Source organism: Colletotrichum gloeosporioides (genome assembly GCF_011800055.1).
Source record: "Colletotrichum gloeosporioides strain Lc1 chromosome Unknown consensus_74, whole genome shotgun sequence".
In the NCBI taxonomy this organism is placed as follows: domain Eukaryota; kingdom Fungi; phylum Ascomycota; class Sordariomycetes; order Glomerellales; family Glomerellaceae; genus Colletotrichum; species Colletotrichum gloeosporioides.
In genome coordinates, this window is record NW_025544719.1 from 432,969 (window position 1) to 458,845 (window position 25,877).

Here is a 25,877-nt window from a genome sequence, read left to right on the forward strand (position 1 = left end):
AATCAAACGAATCTTCGCTCCCCACAATCTGATATTGAGGAGTTTGGAAGGGAAGCTCCGATGTCTTTTCTGCAGTCTGCATCCTGCAGTGTAACAGCGCCACAGCCTTCGCAACGAGCCTGGGGTGGGGGTTCTGCGCCAGATTCCTCCCCTTCGTCATCCATGCCCAGACCTTGTTCTGAACGGAAGCATGAAGGAAGACATGGAGACAGCCTGGCAGCTTTACGACTTGAGAGGTGATTGGCTCTGCCAATGGCATGGTGCAACCAGGCAGTGAGAAATGGTGGTGTTGGACGCAAGCCTCGCTCGTCTCGAGGCCGATGACATGGCGTTCCCATACTTTGGCGGGACATGCGGATTGATATCCTGCCGTTTCTGCATGCTGTGCAAGCGGGCTCGGCACGGTGTTTCGTTGTGGTTGAGGGCGGCCATGCGCCAGGGAAGTCCTTTTCTGACATCACCGCCCAGACCAAGGGAGAAGGATTGACAATCTCGCGGTGACGAGACGTCGAACAGAAGGCTGGCATTCATCGATCGACAGTTGACAGTTGACAATGACAGACAGCTTCCTGGAGTCTCCAGAACTCCTACCCCACATCGAGTCGAGAACGGCCAGGGATTCGATGAGGGGTTCGCGCCCGCGGTTCACCGAGACGCAGCGGAGCCATGCTCTAGAGCGGATCTCCGGGGCGTGGAGGTTCTCATGCCAGCCTCCGGACTTCGGGGTGGTTCCGAGGTCAGCCCAAGCGCTAGCTGAGTTGTCGCAACGCCAAAAGAATATGTAATGGAATATCATCGACACGCGACCGCATCGACCGCAGGAGATGGTGTGTCAAAGTATGCTGTGAATCTCATCCTCCTTGTGTGTGCGACTTTGTTGAGAGGGCTGTCGGAGACATGTTGCAGCACAGCAGAAAGCCAGATGACAGGGCCAGGTGTTGACCAAGCATTAGTTTTCTCGCCAACCAGAGCTAACCAAGTCACATAACCCGTCAAAGTATGCGAAGGGGAGGGAGGGCGGCACAGCGTAGCCGGTAGCCGTAGCCTAAGGTAAGGATAAGCTTTGGGGTGGGCTGGAAGGCGTGTTGACGAGGCTCAACGTGAGTGGTCTCTTCTTTCTTCTTGGCTGATGGCTGGAATGCTTGAGAAGTTGAGATGGTTCATAGAACTAGCCATCGGTGCCGGCACCAGTTGATTCAGGAGGTAGACTTGGCGGGCTGGTACATGAAGACCTGAGTCGTGAAACATTTGAGTGGGAAGGGAAGTGGGAAGCGCAGCAGAGGCAAGATGGATCTACGGGGTATCTCCGACATGCCCGGTGAGCAAGGCAAGGCCACCTCACCCAGCGCCGAGAGATGATGGGGGAGAAGTGAGCATTGAACGCCTCGATAAGCCAAGACGGCACTTCAGTTCGTTCTGCAGCTATTTCCAGGTTTGCAGGCTGGTGTGGCAGGAGCATGTACCTGGGGAAACACAACACAGACGCGAGGGATGGACACGACGGGACCCGGGCAAGGCACCGCACAGCACTGAACCTGACCCAGGCAGACGGGGAGGACGGGGAGAGGCAGAAGATGGGGCCGGCCGTCAAAGATTATGTTTTGGCTTATTTTGGACGACGGAAAGGAGAGAGGAGGGTGATTGTTGAGGTTTCCGTCGGGCATGGTGCACGGAGGATGGGTGGCTTCACTGGCTGACATCCATGACATGGCCAGACGGTGGACGTTAGGACTGTGGACAAGGCGAGGAGGGCTTGGACGTAGACATGGACATGGGGGGAGGAGGGCGTGGATGAACTGGCTCCAGGCATTGGCCAAGACCCCCAGAGATGGACAAAACACCAAACGGCAACGACTATCAGGACCAAAGGCGGTAGAATAAGGTACAAAAAAAGTAAATGTTACTGATTTTACAGCGGCCCTTCCGTCTGGGCTGTTTGTTAAGCATCAGCATCAGATCGACCCGGCCTGAGGCAGGGCCTGACAGGTATTGGGGGCCGGAATTACACCCATAATTACCATGTACCGTGCCAGCGGCTCACTGAAGGGGATGAGATGAGATGAGATGCCCAGCTCGACGGTGTTACAGCTTCACTTCAGCTCGGCCGTACCCAGACGATCTTGTCTTTGAGTTACATCTTGCTGCATGGCGTCTACATAGTCGCGGAAGATGGACCTTGGCATCCGCTGGACAACCACCTGCCTGCCGACTAGTGATTGCGGGAGAATCATAGAATAAGGTATATCGCCCAGCAACGACAGTACACACACGTACGTGCCTCCCATGGCAAACACGTGAAATGACCTCAGGAAAGGTGGAAAGTGGAATGCTGGCAATCAGCTAGAGGCTTTGCGTATGAATTGTCTGGGCCGCGAACGGAATTGGGGGAGCGATCGCTGGGAGCTCCCAGGTGCCCCTGCTGGCGGAGTGTTGAACCTCACCTCACCTCCGGGGCAGAGTGAGTCCACTTTGACATTGCAATCGCTCAACGCGCGAAAGAAGGGCAGGCAGCATGTGCGAGCAGGGGCACAGGCACTCGTGGATATTCTGCCGCCGTCCACGTCGCCCAGCCTAACCCAGTGCAGTGCTCCTCCCGTCCGCCTTGCTGCGCTTTGCCTTGCCTTGGCAGAGAGTCTAAGAGGACATATTCGTACACCGCATTCTTGTCTATTGGAATTGGAACTGGTTCGCTGGGATTGGTATGATTAGACATGGCATATCTGCGCCGAACCTCTCAAACGGACCGTCGGACGGATAGGTTTGACAGGAAAAAAGGGTGGCTTGCCGAAGGCGCCCAGACGCCGTGTTTGACAAGGAAAGCCCACCACTCTCAGTCCAAAACCATACTCTAAGGCTCTGTTCCGGACATGAGAGAGTAAAAAACCAAAATACAATAAAATAGCCAAAATAAAAAATCAAACGACTCGAGGCAAAACCCCCGACACCCCCATCCCGCGTCTGACTCCCACGGCACGCAGTCCAGCGATCCCAGGACTCTGGTGCCATTCGAGGCGCTGGACAAGGGTTTTTCTTTCTGATAGCGGGGGTGTGCCTGAATGCCCTGGACCAGGGCAGTGAGAGGGAAGCGCAGTGGAAAGAAAGGGCTTGGTGGACTTGCTGCTCGCTCGCGCATCGGCGACCGGCCACCGAGCATGCAGCAGCGCGGGCTCCTGTGCCCCATCTTGGGGGAGACGCTGGAAGGGCGAATCCCCACTGAGGGAACGCCTCTAGAAGGCCGCCGCGCCGTCGCCGCAGCATGGCCGTGGGCGTGGGCGTGGGCGAGGTGGTTGCGTCTGCTTGCGCCGATTCGACCGTTGGCCGCAGGGCGGTGGTGGATGGGGGGCGACATACCGTAGGCGGGAGGGGACTGGAGGAGAGGGGGAGGGGAGGGGTGCGTTTTTTTTTTTGTTTTTTTTTTGCTGTGTGCCCGAGTTCCTCTGGCAATTTCCAGTGCATGGTGAAAAGGTCCCAGGTCCTGGATCGGTGCCAAGCGTGTCCATTGCTCCAGAGCCCTTGGAGATGCTACGACACGTCGAGTTTAGTGGTTATTTCCAGCTGGAGGTCACCTAGGTTCGGTTCGGATCTGGCCTTGACACGCCTCACTCCCCGACGGCCTCGCACCTCCCGTCCTGGTACCTAGTAGGAGTCAGTCAGAGGCAGAGTCAAGACCTAAGGCAGAGCAGGCAGAGAAGCGGGAGAGACGGAAGGCAGGATGTGTATCCGTATGGTGCATGGTGAAGGTGAGGGTGAGGGTGAGAGCGAGTGAGAGTCACCTCATTCATCGGCCATTCTCATCTTCACCCCCATCAGAACCCATCAAAAATCTGGTGTTTGGTGTCGACGGATACCTACCTGCGCCAGGCTGGAGCCCAGCCCTGAGCCCCAAGTCAAGTCAAGTAGACCCAGGGACTGACTGACTGACTTCGTACGCCCATCCCATCTCATCCCATCCCGTCCCATCCACCAACGAGTCCCTGCCTACCTTAAGTTGGAGATATTTATCGGTCCTTTCCACCACCTCGGGGCTCCATCGCTCTGGCCCTCCCCCTCCCCTCTTCTTTTTTCTTCTATACTTTAACCAAACTGAAGCCCGTCGCATTGCATTGCAATCTTTTCCGTCTCCCATCCTTCCGTCTGTCTGTCTACCTACCTACCTGCGACAGCTTGCCGAATACACATCAATAGCAGGTCGGGCACCTCTACTTACTCCGGATACCAGCAACATCGACATCACCGTCTACTTACATCACCTCTCCAACAACGACGGTGACCTCCAAACGACCAGCCAGCCTGTCCGTCATACCGATTTCGTACAGAATACCCTCGCTTCCAGCGCCCGGCTGCTGCAGTCCACTTACACGCGCTTCCTTCCCTGTCCGGCCTCTCAACAAACCCTTTTTTTCCCTCGTCGCCCGGACCCCTGTGCGCGCTAAGGCACGAGCTAGGCCATCCTCGACGCCACATTTCATCACCCACGTCGGACAGCTCGACCAGCTTCCCCATCCCTGCACCTCCATTGGGTGCAGCCCTTGGGACACTGGAACCGAACGACATTTCCTTGAACAAAGCGGCCAACGCTCTAAACGGGGCAGGCCCAGTCTCACTCCGCGGGCTACCTTACCTCCAGTACCTACCTACCTACCTTGGGACCCTACCTGGTAGCCACCAGTCCAGTAGCAGCTGCTGCCAGCAGTGGCACCCTGTGACTCCTTCCACCTTTTAGACCCAGTCGCCGACTCTTCCACACCCTAAATCCGTCCCCATGCCTTCCGCGGTCTTTCCATACAGTCCAGGTTCGTAGATTCCTTGAACTTTCATGCTTCCTGCCCAAGAGGTCCAACCCCCAAAAAACTTCCCTTCCACCCGACCTTTCGGAGAAATCGCTCTTGTCCAGAATATAATCGTTAACATTTCTTGTTTCCCTCGGAAAAAGACCTTGGTCTCATACAGGCCAAGCAATCTGCTCTGGCGAAACTGGCAATGAGCTCCAACACCAGGGATTCCCGCGCGCCTTCGTCATCGCCCCCAACCCATTCGAATACCAGGTCGCCCACGATCGCGGTTACCAACGGCGAACTGCCACCACCGCCCGTTTCCCATCCTCACCTCCACGATGCGCTGCTGCCTCCCCCCGCCATGGCGCATGCTCTGAGATCCATGAACGACCTCAGCGGGCCCATTGCCCTGCGCGACCGATCCCTCATCGCCTCCTCCGACACCCCTCCAGCCATGCGAAGCGTCGTCTCAACCGCCCCAAACTCGCCTAGAATGTATGTGTACATCTAGATTTCTCTGTGCCACCTCAAGAAAGCTGGTCGTAGAGTTGGCGCCTTCATAGCTTGGTATTGCATAGTTTAGCTAACTTTTGCTACTTGAACAGCCCGCCTGTAAGACAAAATTCTGGAGGAACCACCCCACGACTTCGCCCGCACCCAGCCACACTGAATGTACCCGGCATGACCGTGTCGAGGGCCTCGCCCGATGGAAAGATCAGCGACAGAGACGTTGCCGCGAAGCTAGTCATTATCATGGTCGGACTGCCTGCGAGAGGAAAATCATACATCACCAAGAAGGTGCAAAGATACCTTTCATGGCAGCAGTACGACTCGCGCATCTTCAATGTTGGAAACAGAAGACGTGTAGCTGCTGGCGTTTCCTCGCCGATGAAGTCGCCGTTGAAGTCGCCATGGCCCCCCTCGCCACTCAAATTTGATCCCCCGACACAAGCTGCCTCGATCCTATTGAACGGCTTCCCTGCGCAGGGCAACAAGGAGCCCACTGAGCTGAACCTCAACACACCCGACGCCGACACTATGGATCAGTCCGCCAGGTTCTTCGAGCCGACCAACGAGACTGCATCCAAGATCCGCGAGCAGGTTGCCTTGGATACTTTGGACGAGCTGCTGGACTATCTCCTTCACCAGGGAGGCTCTGTGGGCATCCTCGATGCGACCAACAGCACAATTCACCGCCGACAGCTCTTGGTCGATCGGATTAAGGAGAGGGAGCCCAAGCTGGGTATTCTCTTCATCGAGAGCATCTGCCACGACCAGAACGTGAGTAGAGACGCGCATTATTCCCCTTGTTTGAAGTCATCTAACAGTAATGCAGCTTTTGGAGGCAAACATGCGCCTGAAGCTTTCGGGCCCCGATTACAAGGACAAGGATCCTCACCAGTCCCTCGCGGATTTTAAGAAGCGTGTTGCGGCTTATGAGAGTGCCTACGTACCCATCGGAGACTATGAGGAGAAGCATGACATGCAATACATTCAGGTACGTGCACACCCATCTACAACATCGCGTCAATCACTAACCCCGGCTGCAGATGATTGATGTCGGTCGTAAGCTCGTCCAATACAGACTGCGCGGGTTCTTGAGCGGCGGAATCAGCTCATACCTGACAACTTTCAACCTGGCGCCGCGGCAGATCTGGCTCACCCGGCACGGACAAAGCGTTGACAACCGCCTCGGAAAGCTCGGCGGAGATTCGGATCTAACTCCCGATGGAGAGCGATATGGCAAGGCCCTCCATGACTTCATTACACAGAAGCGCAAGGAGTGGCTCATTGAGCAGAAGGACAAAATCGCCCAATCGTCGTTCCCGCCGAAGGCTGGTGACCATACGCCGCCGTACCCTGAGCTCAACCGCGAGCTGGAGGAGAAGAACTTTTGTGTGTGGACGTCAATGTTGAAGCGTAGCGTCCAGACAGCGGAGCATTTTGATGCTGATGACGACTACGACGTAAAGAACTGGGCAATGTTGAACGAGCTTAACGCAGGCCTTTTTGAGGGCATGACGTACGAAGAGATTGCCAGGAGATTCCCCGGCGAGTACAAGAAGCGCGCTGAGGACAAGCTTCACTACACTTATCCGGGTGTTGGAGGTGAGGGATACCTCCAAGTCATCGCCCGCCTTCGCGACATGGTGCGCGAAATCGAGCGCATCGAGGACCACGTCCTTATCATCGGCCACCGCTCGGTCTGCCGAGTTCTCATGGCCTACTTCATGGATCTTACCCGCAACGAGATTGCGGACTTGGATGTTCCCTTGGGTATGCTGTACTCGATTGAGCCCAAGCCTTACGGATACGATTTCCACGCATACCGCTACAGCGCGGACAAGTCGACATTCTCCGAAATTCCCAACTACCGCCCGCAGCGCACCGTCGACCGCGCTGCCTGAACTCAGAGAACAGGGCACTCTGAACTGTATTATATTACGACGACACTTGTACAACAATAATGGGTAATGTTTCGTTGGGGCGTTTGTGGAGTTCGAGGTCAACTCAACTACGACTATGATGTTTTTTTTGCTTGGGAGTGTGGGATAGAAACGGTTCCTGCAGATCATTGTCTTTCAGCACACGGACTTCTCGACATTGTTAGTGGAAGGGTCGAAGCATTTGCAAGGCGTTTGGGAATCGAAGAAGACCGTCTCACAGCACAGAGGTCAAAAAAAGATACCCATATGACGCACAACGATACAAGGAAGCCTCGCGGCTCCTTACTGCTACTATTTGCAATAGCTTTGTCAGAAACAAACATTCATACACACAACACAACACACTAGAGCCTGAATCGGCCTTTAGCTAGCAACGTAGATCAAAAGAAGTCTATCATATCTGATAATCTAGCCAGGTGCAGCAGCTGCCAGATGTGAATGACGTCGTCAGAAGATGCATGTAACAAGGCACGACTGGCCTGACTAACAGGCATCACTTGCAACAATGGGCTCGGCGCTGACAGGTGATGACAGACTGAAGGGCTCCGCTCTGGTGCACTAGCGGCGCAGACATGGCAGGTTGCTTCGGTTCCCGTTCCGTGGGTTAGGGGGTGGCGTGATTGGCAGGACCGACGTTGTGGTTTTGACATGTCGGGTGGTTTGTCACACTTGACGTGGGATGTTTGTACGGGCCGAGGAACCAGATGCTTGTTTGGCCGTGGATCTGTGAGGTCGTGTTCAACTATCGGCATGGCAGAGGCGCCGAGAGATGAGGCTCTGCAGTCGGGCCGGCGGATCAGGAGACGGAAGGTTTGGTTCAGCGATAAATACTGCGAGATTGTACTGTATGGATCTCCGGTGAGGCTCTGCAGGAGTTTGATGGAAAGATTCCAGGTCAACGGGGTGTGTGGGTGTATGATTAGGCTGTTCGAGGTCGGACCGGGAGGTCACGAGATGTACGAGTTGAATTGAGGCTGGCGGGAATAATTTTCCCCAACGGCGGGCTATCTTGAGTAAGGATGATGGGGGAAAGAGCAGATCCAGGGGTGGCGATGATGGATCCTGTGGTATGATGATTGCGGCGGCTCCTTTTCGGTGCGAATTTCAGGGGAGCGGGTTGAGGTGTACAGCACGGCTCGTCTCCGAAGGGCGAAGGAAGGCCGAGATCCGTCGGAGATCCAAACTTCAGTCTATTCTGGTATCTTCCTAGATGTGGTGTGATGATCGTGATCAGATTGAGTTGATCTTGACTGCTATGTTCGAGGGTCAGGACAGAGTTGAGAATAAACGGATCGCTCATGGGCCTCGTCTGCAATTCCATGTACCTCCATTTTTGGCATGGCTCGTAAAGGCAATGAAGTATCCGTTTGGGGGAATACACTGTAGTTGGAGAGTATCCAACTGTCTAAGATGATAGGGGGCATCATCACCGTCTCATCACCGTCGGGATGCAGGTCTTTCAGCGGCGAGGCAGGCTATTCACGGTGGTCAACAGAGTGATCTTCAAGGACTGATGGCATTTCCTGGGTATTCTGCATCTGTATGATTATAGATTACGTAGTGTCCAAAGGCTTCCGTTTCTGAATGCTTCTCAGGGGTGGTTCTGGACCGTTTGGTGCTACTATGGAGATTATTTCTTCCAGCGTGTCAAAGCCTCGAAGCGAGAGGCAGGTGAAGTCGCAGTCAAAGACTTCCTTCATATCTTGCAAACAGAACAAACTGTTTGCGGTAAGAATCTGAGCAACAGAATAGTTCATGCAGACTGCCCTCTGTAAATACGATATTGTTTCTTCGATACAACAATAGACAATGATGCGGACCGAAGACGCACCAGGCAGAATGCTTTCGAGTTTTGTGATAAGTGAAAATACCATCGAGCATCGTGTTGCACGTTGAATCATGTAGTCCGTGGTAACCAACCATTCTTCTGTGAACATTGATTTGTACTTGGTCCTGATAGGAAGTCGGCCAACAAATCGGCAACCTGTGACAGTAAGTATTCAACTTATTGCAGCGACTGGTCGAAGCCTGAAAAGAAGACACTCGTAATCTTTGTCAATGAATGCCCAGTTTAATGGTAAAGAATATAGAACGGGAATCTTTTCGCTCATATGGAGCAATCGCTATGTGAATGGCACACAAAGCCAGCGTTGTAAGTCAACGTCTCACCGACGCTGCTTCTCGGTGAGTGCCCCAGATGGGTCTGCAAGCATCAAGTAGCGTCTACCTTCATTCGCTGTTTGCGATGCCGCAGACGCTTGTACTCGGAACCTAGAACGGTGTCCGTTGCCTGGTCGCTCCCCACCAATCAGTGGAGCTGTTGCTGAGAGCTCTCCCAAACCTCAAAATTTCCATCCCCAAACGCGCCTGGTCACCATCGGATCGCGTCCACCATCTTCGCTACTTTCACTCTCACGCCCCATCGCAGCGCTCAATCCGAATCCGACTTGACGCGCTCACGATATCACCATGTCGCTCTTTGGCAACAAGCCCTTGGGTGGCGGCATCCTGGGCGGCTCGACCAGCACTCCCCAGCAGGGAGCGACGACCGGCGGAGGTCTTTTTGGACAAGCAACACCCGGTGCCCAGCCCGCGAGCACGACGCCTGCATCCGGTGGGCTCTTTGGCAACTTGAATCAGAACAAGCCTCAGACCAGCGGTGGACTCTTTGGCGCCTCGACGACACAACAACCGGCGCAGCAGCAGTCTTCTCTGTTCGGCCAGCCTGCGCAACAACAACAACAACAAGGACAACAGCAACAAATGGGCGGCCTCAGCTTGGGCGGCTTGGGAGGTCTCGGGGCATCGACAGCGCAGAAGCCGTCCCTCTTCGGTGGTGGTCTCGGCGGCAACCAGAATCAAACGCAGGCCGGCACGACACTCGGCCAGACTACTACCAATCCCCTTGCCAGCTCTCTCTTCCCTCAGCAGGGACAGCAACAGCAGAACCAGAACACGAATAACCAATCGCAAGCCCAGCAGGGCCAGACCTCTGGCGCATACTTCGACAGCCTTTTTGCAAAGAGCAAGAGGCAGGGAGATGGCGAGAGCGGCGTCGAGGACCTCCCCAGTTTGCAGCTCGGCCTGGGTGACCTGCGCCAGCGCCTGAAGAAGCTGGGAACCAAGGCCCAGGAGCGCCCTTCCGATGGCAGAGCACACTACCTCCTCGCCGCGTCTGGTGTCGACCCCGGAACGGCTGCCAGGGACCTCGGATCCCTCGACCTTCAGACCGGTCGTGTTGAGAGACCGACTGGCTACTCGCCCGCCGAGATCGACGTCGAGACTTACCTCGCGAACCTCCAAACGAAGACTACGATGAGCATGATTGCCGACGGTCTCGAGAGATCCGTTCGCGATTTTGATAACTTTCTGGAGGACAACGTGACGATGGAGTGGGAGAACCAGCGCAAGCGTATCTACGAACACTTTGGAATCAAGCCTCGCGAGGAGCCATCGTTTGGAGGCGCGGCGTCTATGAGGGAGTCAACCGGCGGCTTTGGTCGCTCGCGCCGCACCAAGAGCCAGGCGGCTGGCGCTCGCTCCGGTAGAGCCAGTGTCCTGGGCAAGTCCAGCATGCACCGTTCTGTCATTGGCAACGCCAGCAAGATCGGCACGCATCAGCCCGAGTTCTCCGATGTTGACCGCTCTACCGATAACGGCGGATCTCTGACCGGCCACATCAACACTGACGACAGGTCTCTGCGCGAGAAGCAGAGCAAGCTTTCCGAGAAGGTTCGCAGCCTCAACTCAGCTCGCCTTATCAACCACCCTTACCCCATTCTTTCAGAGCTCGCAGACGTTGAGCAGCGCTCTCTCGACCCGTACGCCCCGCATATTGTCGAGGCATACCATGCCGTTAGAGAGATTGTCGGTGAGGATCCTGAAGCCGAGACCACCATCAATGGTGCCACGGCCAAGGAGAGACAATTTGCCAAGATGTACTTGGACGAGTCCCCCAACTCTTCCAACTCGATAGCCATGCGGAAGCGGCTACTCGAGGGTGCCAATAAGTTCTTGGAGAAGCAGTTCTTGCAGGAAGTTGAAGGTCTTATTTCAAAACATCCCCATGAGGCCAACCTCGGCGGTCGTCCCGATATCGTCAGCAAGATCAGAGCGTATATCCGCCTGCGGTCAGCTAGAAAGGATCTGGTGCCTGACAACACGGAACTTCAGCAAGTCGGTGGAGAATACGTCTGGGCAATCGTCTTCTACCTGCTGCGGTCTGGTAACGTTAGCGAAGCGGCCAAGTACGTTAATGATAACGGCAACCAATTCCGCAGCATCGACCGGACATTCCAGAGTTATCTCAACGGCTACGCATCCAACGAAGACCGTAGACTTAAGAGGACGCTGCAGGACAGGTGCAACGCTGAGTACACTCAAAGAGTTCGTAATGCTCCCGATAACTCTATCGATCCCTTCCGCATGGCTTGTTACAAGATCATCGGTCGTTGCGATTTGAATAACCGCAGCCTTGACGGACTCAACACCGACATCAATGACTGGATCTGGCTTCAGTTCAACCTTGCTAGAGAAGGCGACCGCTCAGTTGAGGTTGCCAGTGAGGCGTACGGTCTCTCCGAATTGCAGTCGAGCATCAAGGAGATTGGTGCTAAGCACTTCCCCAAGTCCTCGTCTGAAGACAACAGCGGCAGTTTTGGCATGTTCTTCTACCTGCAGGTTCTCTCCGGCATGTTCGAGGAGGCCATTGCCTACCTCTATCCCTTTTCGTACGTTGATGCCGTTCACTTCGCCATCGCCCTCGAATACTACGGTCTGCTCCGGCCTTCCGATCCGTTCAGCGCTTCGAACGACCTGCGCAGCCTGAACGTCAAGGACCTGGTCCAGATCAACTTTGGCAGAATGATTGGATACTACACTAGGGACTTCCGTGCCGCCGACGTTGTTTCCGCAGTGGACTATCTGACTCTCATCTGCCTCAACATGGACCTGGCAGGCGAGGCTGGTCGCCGCCACGCCAACCTCTGCTGGGAGGCCCTCCGCGAGCTCGTCCTCGAGACAAGAGAGTTTAGCAAGCTCATTGGCGACATTCGGCCCGACGGCCAGCGGATTCGCGGCATCATCGAGGAGCGTGGCCCGCTTATTGGTCTGACGGAGGAGAACGACTTCATCAACACCGTCACCGTACAGGCAGCTAGCTTCGCTGACGAGAACGGCCGTACCACCGACTCCGTCCTCTTGTACCACTTGGCTGGCGAGTACGACACCGTCGTATCCATTGTCAGCCGCGCCCTGAGCGAGGCCATCTCTCTCGAGATTGGTGAGGACCCCATGCGCCTGATGCCCGTCAAGCCCCGTGCCGCTGGCCAGGAGGCCGCAGCCGGCAGCAGCCTCAGCCTGGCGTCCATCGACGACCCCGTCGAGCTAGCGCGTACCATGATGTCCATGTACGAGCGCGATGCCATGTTCCATCGGAAGATCCAAGACCAGAACAAGGTCGCCTGCCGCGTCCTGTTGGAGATGAGCACCATCAAGTCTCTCGTCGAAGCCGGCCAGTGGGCTCAGTGTCTTGACGTAAGTAACAAACTCGTCTCCTCGCGAAACCCCCAGACTAACATCTGCTACTAGAAAATCCGCTCCCTGGAGATCCTCCCCTTGAACGCCAGCGGCGACCCAAGCATCATCCGCGCCTACGCCTCAAAGTTCTCGGGCCTATCCCAGCCCGTCTCCATCAACGTCCCCAACCTGCTCATGTGGACCATCATCTGCTGCACCCGCCAGCGCGACCAGCTGACCGGCGGCCAGTTCAGCGGCAACGAGGGTACCCGCCGCATGATGGTCGAGCAGATGAGGCAGATGACGCTCGACCTGACCACCTACACCAGCCAGCTGCGCTACCGCTTCCCACCCCACCTGCACGAGGCTCTTGCCAGGGCCTCGGCAGAGTAGAATGGCGGCTCAACGCAGCATGCATTTGACGCGTTGTTTTTGTTTTTTTGTACATTTAGCATGGGTTAAAATGCGCAGACGACGAGATCTGCTTCCAGGGAGGAGAAAAGAGAAATGAAGATGGAACTGCTCTCAGTGGCGTGATTTCGCTTTTGAGTAATACAGCAACCAGATGAGGCTGAATAGATGATACCTTTACGACGAATACTGCCCCAAGTTTATCGTATGTGGTGGCATCACTGAGAACCTGCAGAAAGTAGTTGCAGTGACTAAAAGGCACAATGTTGATTGCCTGCGTCTTTACTAAATTTCACTGGTTGTGGGTATGATACGATACAAACTGCCAAAACCTTGAGCCCAAACGCCCGTTCTGATCCCTTCATCTATTGGAAAGAAAATCCAGCCCAATGCTGTCCGTTGGACAGCTCAGCCACCGCGTCCACGTCCACGGGGGCGCCCACGGGGGCGGCCTCGACCACGACCCCTTCCACCTCCCCTGCCCGTCAAAGAACCTCGTGAATAGCCAGGAGAACCGATACCGCTCTCGGATTCAGACGACGAAGAAATCTCGCTCTCCGACTCTGAGTCGGCCCCGCCAAGTTTGACAACTGTTGGTCCATTGGAAGGTCTGCCTCGTCGCGGCCGTGGAGGACTCGGGCTCGCACCTGGAATACCGGAGTCGGAGGAAGATGCGGAAGACGGTGAGCCTCCTGGAGCGGCGAAGTCTCCGTCATTCTCGTCATCTTTTTGCCACCGTCTGCCCGTCGTGTTTGGAGGGGGCGGCGTGATATCGGGAGTCGAATCTCTTCTCGCTCTGCCTGGAGGGGGAGGGGTCAGGTCAGGCGTAGAATCCCTCCTCGTTCTGCCTGGCGGGGGAGGCGTCATATCTGGACTTGGCTCCTTGGACGCATCTCTAGCTGAGTTGCCCGGCGGCGGCGGCGGCGGCGTCATGTCTGGAGTCGGCTCCTTTGACATTTCTCTGGCTGGCACAGCGACTTCTTGAGGCTCAGACAGACCCTCAGATGGAACATGCGCACTCTCTATCGTTCGATTCGGCGTCGGCTGATTGCTCTGCTCACCAGCTGGTCTCTCTGACGGGGCCGGTGTAGCGGAAGGTGTGCCCTTGGCGCTATCTCTGCGAGAGGTGATCCTGAACTTCTTGCCGCGAGCTCTGACGCGGGCCGCCATGGACATCATCTGACTTGCGCCAGCCGGAGGAGGTGGAGGGGACTTATCGCTGTCATCCTCCACAGCAACCGGGGCAGTGGTCTTATTCTTGGGTGGCCGGCCACGCCTTTTCTTGACTGGCTGTGCGCTCGCACCTGCCTCGATGGATTTCGTGACAGATTGCTGAGGGGTGTCCCCGCCAGCCAGCTCCCGTTCCAAATCGGCCTCCAGCTCAGCCTCGGTGACATCGTGTCCTCCAGGCTCATCATCATCGTCCTCAGCGTACATGCTGTTTCGGGGGTTGAATGAGCTAGCTCCATCAATGGTGACAACACCACTAAGCCTTGATCTCCGAGAAGCGCGCTCCTCCCGTCTCTTGGCTGCAACGTCTGATGCAGATTGCTTCGGTACAGCAGCCGCTCTCGTAGCCGAGGCCGGAGTTGAGCTTGCATCCCTTGGCGGCCTCCCACGTCTTTTAGGCACCTTCGGCGTTTCGGTAGCAGCCGCGGCAGCAGCATCGGTTCCCTTCTGGATGAGGGCGCGAATGGCATCTGACGCAAGATCCAGAGGATCAGTGCTACTGTCGCCAGGTTGCGGCTCATCATTTTCGACCAGAGGCTTAGCTTTGTAAGCAGGGACCATGTCCTCCGGGTCGTCAATGACGGGCTCCTCAACTTCGGCGTATGACACCTTAGGTCTTGCATGTCGTAGTTCTGGAACGTTCGCAGGGAAGGACGGAGGCCAAGGCGTAGCCCATCCACCCTTCCAGCGCTGTGGACCCTCTATGTCCTGTTGCGCCTCTCTCTCCAGCTGAGCCGACGGATCGTCGTCGACAGCCATGCCGCCTTCACCTGCCTCGCCGGACTCACCGCTGGCGACTGCGGGAGCGACATCAGGAACGGCGGATCCGAACAACGCAGGGTCCATGGCAGACTCGTCTGTTACGTTGTCCTTCTTCGGCTTCTTTCTGTGGTGACTGCGTGGCGCATTGAAGTCCGGATCAAGATCGTTCTCGTGCTTCGCTTTCCTCTTGGCAGCTTTAAGGGTCTTCTTGAGGAATTCAGCCTCCTCATCAAAGACCATAGCGTCGGCTGAAGGCATTTGAAACGGATCAAACAGAATCTGATCAGGCCCGGATGGCTCGTAATAACCCATTCCAAGCATGCGTTGACCGCCCATTCCCATGGGGTCTGGGTAAGCCGACTGGTCCCAGTTACCGTTCATACCCATGTCGGCGGACGGTACGGACTGTTCATGTTGCTGAGACATATCGAGATCGCCGTTAAAGCCGATTTCACCATTAGGTTGCTGCATGTCGTGTCCGTCGAGGATATGGCTCTGATCTCCATAGCCATTCGCACCGTTCGACGCTGAATTGGCGCCGTTCGCAATATCCTCGGCGGCAGCAGCCGCCGGCTCCTGGGCTTTGGCAGTGTCGGCTTGTTCTCGTAATTGCTTCATGCGCTTACTGTTCGTACTTCGGCCCTCTTCGCCTGACGCCTTCAGCCAGTTCAAGTTATGCACGCGGAAATCGACAAGCGCTTCAACGCTTCGGTCGTCAGCGATTGGCCGTGTGTCATGGCCGAGGAGAGTGTTCTTTGGCGTGTACGGCTTGGTCGTCCCGGCACGACGGCACGCGCCACAGTTGCAAATGCCCAAGCATCTGGGGCAGAGCCAGTTCTCGTTCTCTTGCACCGTTTGGGGCATCATGTCGAAGGCGCGGTAGAGAACTCCGTAACAGAATCCTTCCTTGCACTCTGGATTGGAGCACATCTGGACCTTGTAGGCGTAGTCCTTGTGACAACAGACGTGGCAACGGCGAAGGTCTCCCTGCTTCTTCTTTCGCTTATACTTCTTCTTCTTCGGCTTTCCGTTGTCATCGAGATCCGGCTCGTCGTCGGACTCGGACAGACGCTTCTCCTCCTCGATCTTGGAAATGTCCTTGAATGGTCGTCGACGCAAGCCCTCCTGGCAAATCTGGGCGAGAGCTTTCTTGCCACGTCGGCTGCGGGCGATCTCGAGAGGTTGCGGAGACAGCTCCATGTCAACGAAGCCATCATTTTTTATGACCATTAAGCGCCAGAGCTCATAGTTCTCAGTGAGCTCCGACCATTTCCACTGCTCACACCACTGCAGCTTGGAGATGCAGAGGCAAGATCGTCCCATGGCATAGCATTCCATGCAAACATCGTATGCATCCTCATCGCCATTAACGAGAGTTCGCACGCAATGCTTGCAGGTTAAAAATCTGTTGAAAATGTTTGATCTGCAATATGAGCAGGTGACGCATGAATCATACTCGACGAACTCGATGTTGTTTTCCTTGGTTGCGAACATCTCGTCGACAAGGATCTCGGTGAAAAGGGAGAACAGATGTCGGAAATCCTTGGCGAGCTGCTTGAACCGTGAAGATGAGCGGAAGAGTTCAGAGCCTAGTCCAAGGATACCCATCTCGCTGTTATCTTCCGCCTGCAACATCTGCGCGTAATACTTCTTCAGGGTATAGTAGATTATCGCCTTGTTTTTGTACTGCTCATCACGGCAGACTAGACGAGCCTTGGGAAGAGCTTCGTGGAGTGCCATATCCAGCGTCTCAACTGTCGTCCGGTTCCAGGCGACTTTCATGGTACGTGTACCTCTGTTCCAGACTTGATGAGGTGCCAGGGGTGGGATGAGGATGAAGTCGCCGGGCTTCTGCTCGACGATGTAGACTGGGAAGGTCGCCTTCTTCCAGGCGTTGATCTGTGCGAAGTGCTTCTCAATCTCAATGTCATGTCCCAACATAGAGAGAAAGTATTCGCGGACAACTTCTCGATCTTTGGTTTCCGTCATGAACCAAATGGAGCTGCCTGGCTTCTCTCCGTTCTCACTTCCTGACGCCTCCACCATGATGTTTTGTCCCAAACTTGCGCACATCTCGCGATGCGCTGGAGTGTACGTTCCCTCGTGGCCGATGTAGCACATGAGGTTCTGAGCCCGCATTTCTTCCGGCAGGCTTGACATCAGATCTCCGGCAGAAGCGATCGTCTTCTCGCCCAAGCCACGAAAGACATCGCTGACCCGATTATCCGACCCTCCCTTCTCTGTGATGTTTTCGTTCATGTAAAACAGGTTCGGAGGAATCACCTTCTGAAGGTGCTCGTGCCACTCGGGTGGGCAGTCGATATCTTTGAGGTAAAGTCGCTGGCGTCGCTCGTCGCGGAAGTTGTTCGGCGTCCACTGATTCGTGAGCTGCTTCATCGCTCTCAGGTAGTGCCCCATGGTCATCGGAATCTCGCTTTGGCTGCCAATATCACGGACATTTTCCTCTGCAAACGCGTTAGCACCCGATGTCGTACGGAGGCGTATAGACTGACGTTTCTTGTCGTAGGTCTTCTCAAGCCATTCGCTGCCGAAAAGCCATTTAGGGAGAACATCGTTCCATTTTTCAATAACTAAAGGTTTTCCACCCTGAATGACCTGAAGTTGCACCAACTTCTCAAACTCTTGGGGACCCAGGCCTTGGATCTGTGCCGTCGAGATTCGGAGTACCCATTCAAAGTTGGGCGTCTTGTCGACAAGGCTATGGAGATCCAGGTCCGGCGAGATCGGATCGAACTTCGCCTGGGGATGCAGAGCGGTAGGCATCTTGACGATCGAGGATTACCGCGCCAGGTGGTGTCTCTTCCGAGACGCGTCGTTCAGCAAGTCATTCGGGCTGCACGGAGTGCAAACTGCCGTCGATGAAGTTGTAGGCAATGAGTGAGTTCGGTTCTCTTTCGGCGCGTCAAGAAGCGGTGGTTCACGTCGTGAGTGATGGCAGGCGCAAGTGACACCAGGCAATCGTGGGAAAGCGCCCAGGCGTGTCGCGAAAGGACGAAAAGTGGCGTCGGACAAGGCTATCCAAACTTACCTAGGTAGATGGGAGGAAACTCAAATGCGCGCCCAATCATAAGGTAGGCGGGAGCACGGACCACACCTAGCTCAATGAAGGGTCTTTGACTGGGAGCTTCCAAAATTCGGTTTCTTCGGTGGAAAAAGTGAGAAAGGTAGGTAGAACGCGAAAGCCTATTTCTGGTAGTCGGTGAGTTGTTTTCCTTCCTATGTGTCTCTTCTCCGGATTCGATTATTTTCATACGTCGTGAGAATGCAAGTGGCAGTTCGTCCTTGCCTTTCATGCGGTGGTTGACATTGTTACATTCAAATGTGTAAGCGTAACCGTCTCCCATGAGCAAGGCTCATGAGAAACTGCTCGGCCTTTGTCTCGTCATATACGCCGTCCAACTTGTCCATGATTGATATCCTGCTCTTTTTATATTTGCTTAAAAGTTTGTACTTATGTAACGCTGACCCTCATTTCGTTGTGGCGTTGCAATGCAGCCATCATTCTTTTTTTGGTGATGTCCGATGGGAGTCTACGACGCGCATTACCCCCTTACCAAAACTTCATACTGACGTTTTCCAGTCCACAAAGATGAGGCAAGTCAGCATTTTGAGCGGCTCCTTAAAAACGGCATGTAAGCCCTCACTACGGACATCGGCACTCTTGCCCATAAGGCGCTCGCCGCGGCTCGGACTTCAAGCCCACAAAAAGCCTGCCACGAGCCTCATCGTCCGGAGCTCAGTCCGCCAACAGCAGACGGCGCTTCACACATCTACGAAGTGTCTCACGGCCGCGGTGACGCAAGATGCTGCTGCTGCTGCTGCAACAGGCCCTGCCGAGCCTGTCTACACACCGCCCACGACCGGGCTCCTCTCCTACCTGCCTGCATCATGGGTCCCTTACGCCGAGCTCGTCCGAATCGACAAGCCAGTAGGAACGTACTACCTCTTCTTTCCATGCGTCTTCTCGACACTCATGGCGGCGCCGATGGCCATGGCAACTCCCGGCACAGTGATTGGAACCTCTCTCCTCTTCGCCTCGGGCGCTCTTATCATGCGCGGCGCAGGCTGTACTATCAATGATCTTTGGGACCGCAACCTTGATCCCCACGTCACGAGAACCAAGTTTCGACCCATTGCGCGAGGCGCCGTCACTCCTTTCCAAGGACTTGTCTTCACGGGTGCTCAGCTTCTGGCCGGGTTGGGAGTCTTGGTACAGTTTCCAACTGCCTGCCTGTTCTACGGCATTCCAAGCCTGCTCTTTGTCGCCTCATACCCTCTCGCCAAGCGCGTCACGTACTATCCCCAGGCCGTCCTCGGACTGACGTTCTCCTGGGGAGCAATAATGGGGTTCCCTGCCCTCGGTATCGACCTGCTCTCTAACAGCGCAGCATTGACGGCGGCCGCTTGTCTTTACTCTTCAAATGTTGCCTGGACGGTGCTGTACGACATGATTTACGCCCATCAAGATATCAAGGATGATGCCAAGGCGGGTATCAAGAGTATCGCACTGAAACATGACGCCGAGACGAAGCAGGTTCTGACAGGCCTGGCGGCAGTCCAGATTGGTCTTTTGGGCATGGCAGGCTTCGCTGCTGGTGCCGGACCTCTCTTCTACATCGGAAGCTGTGGAGGTGCTGCACTGACGCTTGGCATCATGATCAGGCGCGTCAACCTCAAGAGCGTCAAAGACTGCTGGTGGTGGTTCTGCAATGGCTGCTGGCTCACAGGCGGCGCCATTAGCATCGGTCTCTTCGCCGACTACATTGTACGATATATTCAAGGCGAAAAGGTGGAGGAGCAGAAGATCGTAGCGCAGTAACGTGTACCAACATTGCCTGTATTCATAGCACATAGAAATCGGAATACCCTTTTCATCACGCCCGCAGCCCCATTCTTGTGTGTCTTGCGTAGATGATGCAATGCCTCATGTCCGTTTTGGTGACTTTCATGATGTTTTATTTCATCGACCAAAGTCTACCCCGCAGTAGTAGTCAGGACCATCCATAACCGTGTGATGCCAATGCAAGCGTAAACTCCGAGTGCCGAATTTTCTTCCACTGCCTCCCAAATTGTCGTGCCGAACGCTTAAGATCTGGGCTTCTCCTTCTTCTCCTTCCACAGGGCGAGCAGACCGACACCAGAGACCTTGACGACCTTGAAACGAACACCGGGAATATCACCCTTGGCCTTGCCCTTGCGACCGAAACCAGCCAGGAGGACCTCGTCGTTCTCGTCAACGAAGTTCAAGCAACCGTCGTTGGGGACTGTCATGGGAATGGAATGTCAGCAATTTGGGCTCTCTACCACAGGGTCTTCTCGTTATGCGAAGCCATTGTCCACTCCATCTTTTCCTCCGATCGCATCCAGTAATAACGGGGTGGGGTATCGTACCGAAAGCAGTGACCTTCTTGCCGTTCTTGATCAACTGAACACGAACGCACTTTCGGATAGCGGAGTTGGGCTGCTTGGCCTCGACACCGACCTTCTCGAGGACGATGCCCTTGGCGTGGGAGGAACCACCGAAGGGAGAGGACTTGAAGGCGGTACCCAGAGCACGCTTCTTGTATCCAAGATCGGCCCACTTCTGGTCCTTGCGGTTAAGGCGCAGCTTGCGCGCGGCGTTGAGTCCACGAGGCATGGTTGCTTGAAGATCAAATCGTCAGTTCAGAAGTTCTGTACAAGAGGTTTATAAAAATGGCGTGGATTCGGGAACTTCGTCGTCGTCGGTTGATTGGGATTCGTCGGCAACGGATGCGAAGGGCTTGGGTATGATGGCGAACGTACCGATTTGATTGGGGGTATCGCGAGTCTTGACTTGGTGGTGACGGTATGGGCCTGCGTACGTCGAAAAAGTTGACCTGACCCAACTGAGCTGGCCCAAGGGAATTTTCGTAGGGTTTGGTGGCCCTAGAGTCAGTCGACGGACTGCAAAAAGTTGCAGTCACGTGCAAGATGGTCTGAGCTTCGACCGAGCCGAGTGGCTGGTGCTGGCTGAACGAGCCACTTCTTTGGTCCAATCATGCATCGGCCAGGTCACCACAATCGACGAACCCCACGTCTCTGCAGGCTTGACTAGGGTGCCCCCAGGTCCGCAACTTACCCGTCTCTCAACCAATCCGATCAGATGCCGTCAGGTTCAAGAGATGCTGTCTCAGGCGCGAAGTCAAGGGCGTGGAATGTTCACGACGACACGCAAAATGTAGGCATGTCTCAATCGGCCAAAAGCAAAGGAAAGCAGCGGGATCCCCCGCCATCCCTCTTCCTCCATCCCTCACCAGCTGCCTCTCATGCATCGCTCCCAGGCATCCTCGCGCCAGGTGCGCCGGCAGCAACTACATCTACCGGCGTCCCACCGTTACCGCCCCAAGTCATGAGCCTGCAACGCAACGGGTCTCTTCACACTGGCTCAGTGGTCACGCCGTCCGTCGCAAGGCCGGCTGGTCGCAACCTCAAAACGGCAGACAGTGCTCGCAGTACCGACAGGACAGACGCCTTGTGGGCTGAGATGCAAGCGACATTGGAGGAGGTGGAGCTATCAGCATCCGGCGGAACTCATGTTTTTGGACCGGACCACGACCGCAAGCTTGAGGAGCTGCGAGCCGCTCAGATTGCCCTGGCCCAAGCCTGGGCGCGCAGCGAGGCTGACGAGGCAATTGAGACGGGACAGCGGTCCAACGCATCCGCGGCAGGGGAAGAAGTTCGCAACTTGAAGAGTGCCGTTCTAGGAGAGACAGGCATGGGGTCGGATGGCGGTGACGGGCCGCGAAGTACGGGGACCGGTAGCGCTCGACCGGGAAGCAGTGGGGGAACGGAGCGTCTCGGAGCGAAGCTTGAGCAAGAGACGGAAGTGGACATTCTGCTTGCTCGGAAGAGACGGGAGGCCAACGACCGCTACTTCCAACGAGTCAACCAGGGCGTGTTGGATGTCGTGGCCAAGCTTGAGGATGTTGCCGTTGCCATGCGGGCTGTCGAGCAGGAGACTAAGGACATCTGGGCCGAGAACGACAGTACGACCGGTAGTGCAAAGGGATAGAGGCCTCCATGGGTTTTGCAAGCGATCTGGTGCTCCCAGTAACACGGTATCTGGCATACGGATTGCACCAACAACTTGTTTTTGGGGGTTACTTGAACGACTTGGAGTTTGTCAAAGGACACGAATCGGCGTTGAGGAGTCAAATGCATACTACTTGGAGAGCCAGCAGGGCAATTGTACTGGTAATGAATCGCAATCGTTTGCGTCCCTATCCTCAACCAGCGGCTAAATCCACAGCACATAAATATGCGCCCAACGCGATGGAGGTAGCAGGAAACTGGAACATGCAAGCCTCGAACGAAACCGTCCACACGTGACTCATGCGGAAGTGTTGGAGAGTGGACGGAACTGCCAAGAGGTGGTTCGTAGTGTTTGGGGGCAGATGGTCATGCAATCTGGCACCCTGGCCCCCCCCCATTCCCCTCCCCCTAGAGCACGGGTGGACGGGTTGTCCCATCACTGCCGGCTCCACCCACTCTCAGTGCAGTGTGATGGGCACGTCCAGAACCAATGACGCCGCGCCCACTGCACCTCTCAGGGCAGGTGGTACCTGTGGGAGAGCGAGGTTGGCTGCTAGTTGCCTACTGCAGCGATGGAGTGTCTTTCCTCATTAAGCAGCTCGGCCAGTAACAAACAGAATTCCGCCACCGGACCGTACTGTCCAAGCAGCAGGAGCCATTGCTATCCTTCCTCCCTACCTGTACCCAGGAACTGCACTGTCTAACCTGTTTCTTGCATCCACCCTTACACTACTCGCCTCGCTCCATCTCCGTCTCCGTCCCCAGCAAACAACCATTTAACACCCGCGAATCCCCCACCCAGCTGCCAGCAGACCCTTGGTGGCTTCATTTACCGCCTAGTACGAAGAGCCCTCGCCATTTCCGCCAGTTCGTGTAACCCCTCGAAATCGGTCGATACAAAGTCGCTCTGACTGCACTGCCCGAACTATCCGCCCACTTTTCAACTCCAAAGTTCTCAATACCAAACACCTTTCGAGTCCGACGACCTTCGACCTCTACCCGCCACGATGAGATTCTCCGCCTTCCTGACCGCCGTCCTCACCGTCGCCTCCGGCGTCGTTGCCGTCGACCAGATGAAGTCCGTCATCATCTGGACCGACAAGAAGTCCGTCACCCAGGACATGATTGATCGTGCGAAGGCCGCCATTGTTGAGGCTCAGGGACAAATCACCCACACCTACAACATGCTCGATAACTTCAGGTAAGACTCATCTGAGTCCTCAGGGCGCGGTCTGCCGTGACCTGCGTTCCATGCTGACTCTTCTATGCAGGGGTTTTGCTGCGATTGCGCCAGCCAAGGCTCTCGACGACATCAAGGCTTTTGGCGGCGATGACATGAATGTCGACGAGGACCAGATTGTCAGCGGCTAAGCTCAACGTGTCGCTCCATCAAACTCAAGATGCCAACACCGACGATACGACTTGCGATACGATTATTGTGTGAAAGATTCGACCAGTAAAAAGGACTTTGACTTTGGCTGGACTAGGTCACGAGGGCAAATGATATCCGCCCCCTTCCCGGCGGCTGCGACAGGGACAAGCAAGGAGGCACTTTTCTATCCCCCATTTTCGTCATAGACGGGTTTTTGCTACGGAGTCAGGAGTTTCCCGCCCTTTTATAAAGCGTTTCCGGACGCCATTAGTATCAAATAAGGCCAGGAGACGGGTTCAGACCGCCAGTAGCTGAATCCTCCCCAACGCCCCCAAACCAAAAAATCAATACTAAGCATACGCTTTGCCTGAATCAGCCACAGCTGCTCCCAAGAGTGAATGGAATGCAGGCTCTCGCCATTAGCGACGAGACCAACACAGCGGCCCGGTGGATGAACAGTCGCCGAAGACAGGACGGATGCGGCTGAGAACCACATGGCGAGCGACGTCAACAGCAAGCCTTATGTACGGGAACTCCTTCAGCCTCCCGATGACAGTCCAAACAGCAGACGATGTGCCTGAGGAGTGGAGAGCGAATCGTGTGCGGCGCAGATTCGCAGATCAAAAGCGGATTTCCTGCAGGTTCCAGCTTCCCCACTGGACGGTCCAGAATCCCCATTGAACTTGATGAGAAATGGATATGTCACCATGCGGCGCAATTTCTCTTCTGCCAAGCTTACGTATCGTCCAGAGTGCTCTCTCGTGCCCTCGTCCCGCCAGTGTGCAGCTCAGCAGCTGAAGAAGAGTGCGGCATGCTGTATCATTAAGGGGGTACTCTGTGGGACGAAGGCCGGTGTTTCTAATGTTCCTCGGACAGTCTGCCAGTTGGGCGTGTGGACTACTGATGAAGAATACAACAAGGTCATGTCACAGACGAGTCAAAGCGCGCTGTGGGGGATTTATTGGCAAGCCACGCTCCAGACGCCAGTGTCACTTTGGGGAAGATGCGATTTCAGGAATCGCGATGAAGAAAATGCGAGGTTTTTGGAAGCAAGAGGAGAGTGCCGTCGGGTTGTATCTATGCTGAGCGGGATACAATACGCCCAAAGCAACCCTACGGCAGCGACCGTGCCGAACCAACGTTCCCAAGCGTCTACGGAGCTATCCAAGTGGGCGATCTAGGCGTGAGGACCTGAGAACCAAGAGCGTGGGCGATTGCGACTGGAACGCTGGGAGCGATATTGGAGGGGTTGGCCAAGGCAGCACTCAAGGGACATCCAGGACAAGTCTGTGCTCCAGCAAGCGACGAGTTTTGAGCCTATGGAAATAGAGCTGTTTGATCCGTGTTCGGTATCGTTCAGAAGAAACCCGCTATCTACTGTTCATCGCAAGGGAGGTCTGGGACAATGACGGGATGCCGACCAGCAGGCCTTATGTCACCGTGTCATGTCGATTGTTTGCTCGCAGACCCGCAGATGGTCAAAAGGCTTTCTTCAAAGGTACTCCGAGGACACCCTCGTAGAATGGAAAACCCGGCAGGATCAGGCTGGTATCTCATGCAGAAATCACTGGAGACTCAAAGGCTAGCCGTTGAGGCTTGTGTTTGGCTGGTCTCCCACAATGGTCAAAGGGTCAAAGAGGGAAACAGGGCGCTGTCAGTGGCCTCGAGAACCGGCCGCCCCACTATAGCATCAGGGCCCCTGGACATCCGTCCCGCTTCGCGTCACTTGGAGTTTCGGGCTTGGGGGCGGGAGATGCCTTAATGTAAGGATGTACCTGTCGGGCGGCAGTGGTTTTCACTGAGTGATCCCACCTGAGCGAGTGAGGTACTTTTAGTTTACCTTACTCGGGCAAGAGAAATCAGGTACCTCGACTCGAAATAAGCGGCAGGTTGGTACACATCACAACGCTGATGCTAAAGCTGCTAGGCGCGCACGTCGCGGCAAGGTGCCTCGACTAGACTTCCCCTAGCCTAGCTAGCTACCTTTGTACCTTTGGTAATCGATAAGGGGAGGAGGAGCTATGTACGATGCAAGTCAGTCATGCAAGATTGGAGTGGATTCGGTAGAAGAGAGGCAGGAAGCAGGAGCATTGGACTTGAACAATGCGTCTGTCTTGGGACGACAAGACACTTTTCCATTTCCTCTCCCCTTCCCTGCTGCACTGAGGAGCGCTTGCAGGTCCCTTTCAACCACCACCTGTGCGCGAACAAGGCTTCCTCCCAATTTTTTTTGCCTTTCACCGCCCTTCCTCGACCGAGGACACGACGTTTTGTCGAAACCCTCTTTAA

The 25,877-nt window shown here is 55.3% G+C and overlaps 7 protein-coding genes across 7 annotated transcripts; 5 read left to right on the forward strand and 2 right to left on the reverse strand.

The window, feature by feature from the left end:
• Positions 1 to 4,762: 4,762 nt before the first annotated feature.
• Positions 4,763 to 7,183, forward strand: GCG54_00003470 (6-phosphofructo-2-kinase 1; the record flags this gene model as incomplete). Its single annotated transcript, XM_045403543.1, has 5 exons — positions 4,763 to 4,793; positions 4,934 to 5,270; positions 5,381 to 6,056; positions 6,112 to 6,273; positions 6,326 to 7,183. 5 exons carry the CDS (start codon positions 4,763 to 4,765, stop codon positions 7,181 to 7,183), a joined length of 2,064 nt encoding a protein of 687 aa, XP_045259731.1.
• Positions 7,184 to 9,691: 2,508 nt separating this feature from the next.
• Positions 9,692 to 13,132, forward strand: GCG54_00003471 (Nucleoporin NIC96; the record flags this gene model as incomplete). The annotated part of the gene is made up of 2 exons (XM_045403544.1): positions 9,692 to 12,757; positions 12,812 to 13,132. The coding sequence occupies 2 exons, from the start codon at positions 9,692 to 9,694 to the stop codon at positions 13,130 to 13,132; spliced, it is 3,387 nt and encodes a 1,128-aa protein (XP_045259732.1).
• A 426-nt stretch (positions 13,133 to 13,558) lies between these two features.
• Positions 13,559 to 17,926, reverse strand: GCG54_00003472 (uncharacterized protein; the record flags this gene model as incomplete). The annotated part of the gene is made up of 1 exon (XM_045403545.1): positions 13,559 to 17,926. One exon carries the CDS (start codon positions 17,924 to 17,926, stop codon positions 13,559 to 13,561), a length of 4,368 nt encoding a protein of 1,455 aa, XP_045259733.1.
• An 826-nt stretch (positions 17,927 to 18,752) lies between these two features.
• GCG54_00003473 (4-hydroxybenzoate polyprenyltransferase) lies at positions 18,753 to 19,982 on the forward strand (the record flags this gene model as incomplete). The annotated part of the gene is made up of 1 exon (XM_045403546.1): positions 18,753 to 19,982. One exon carries the CDS (start codon positions 18,753 to 18,755, stop codon positions 19,980 to 19,982), a length of 1,230 nt encoding a protein of 409 aa, XP_045259734.1.
• Positions 19,983 to 20,248: 266 nt separating this feature from the next.
• Positions 20,249 to 20,801, reverse strand: GCG54_00003474 (40S ribosomal protein S23; the record flags this gene model as incomplete). Its single annotated transcript, XM_045403547.1, has 2 exons — positions 20,249 to 20,427; positions 20,555 to 20,801. 2 exons carry the CDS (start codon positions 20,799 to 20,801, stop codon positions 20,249 to 20,251), a joined length of 426 nt encoding a protein of 141 aa, XP_045259735.1.
• A 567-nt stretch (positions 20,802 to 21,368) lies between these two features.
• GCG54_00003475 (uncharacterized protein) lies at positions 21,369 to 22,196 on the forward strand (the record flags this gene model as incomplete). Its single annotated transcript, XM_045403548.1, has 1 exon — positions 21,369 to 22,196. One exon carries the CDS (start codon positions 21,369 to 21,371, stop codon positions 22,194 to 22,196), a length of 828 nt encoding a protein of 275 aa, XP_045259736.1.
• Positions 22,197 to 23,193: 997 nt separating this feature from the next.
• GCG54_00003476 (uncharacterized protein) lies at positions 23,194 to 23,587 on the forward strand (the record flags this gene model as incomplete). Its single annotated transcript, XM_045403549.1, has 2 exons — positions 23,194 to 23,417; positions 23,488 to 23,587. Coding segments are annotated over 2 exons (324 nt in total), but the record flags the coding sequence as incomplete, so codon positions are not given.
• Between the last annotated feature and the right edge of the window lie 2,290 nt (positions 23,588 to 25,877).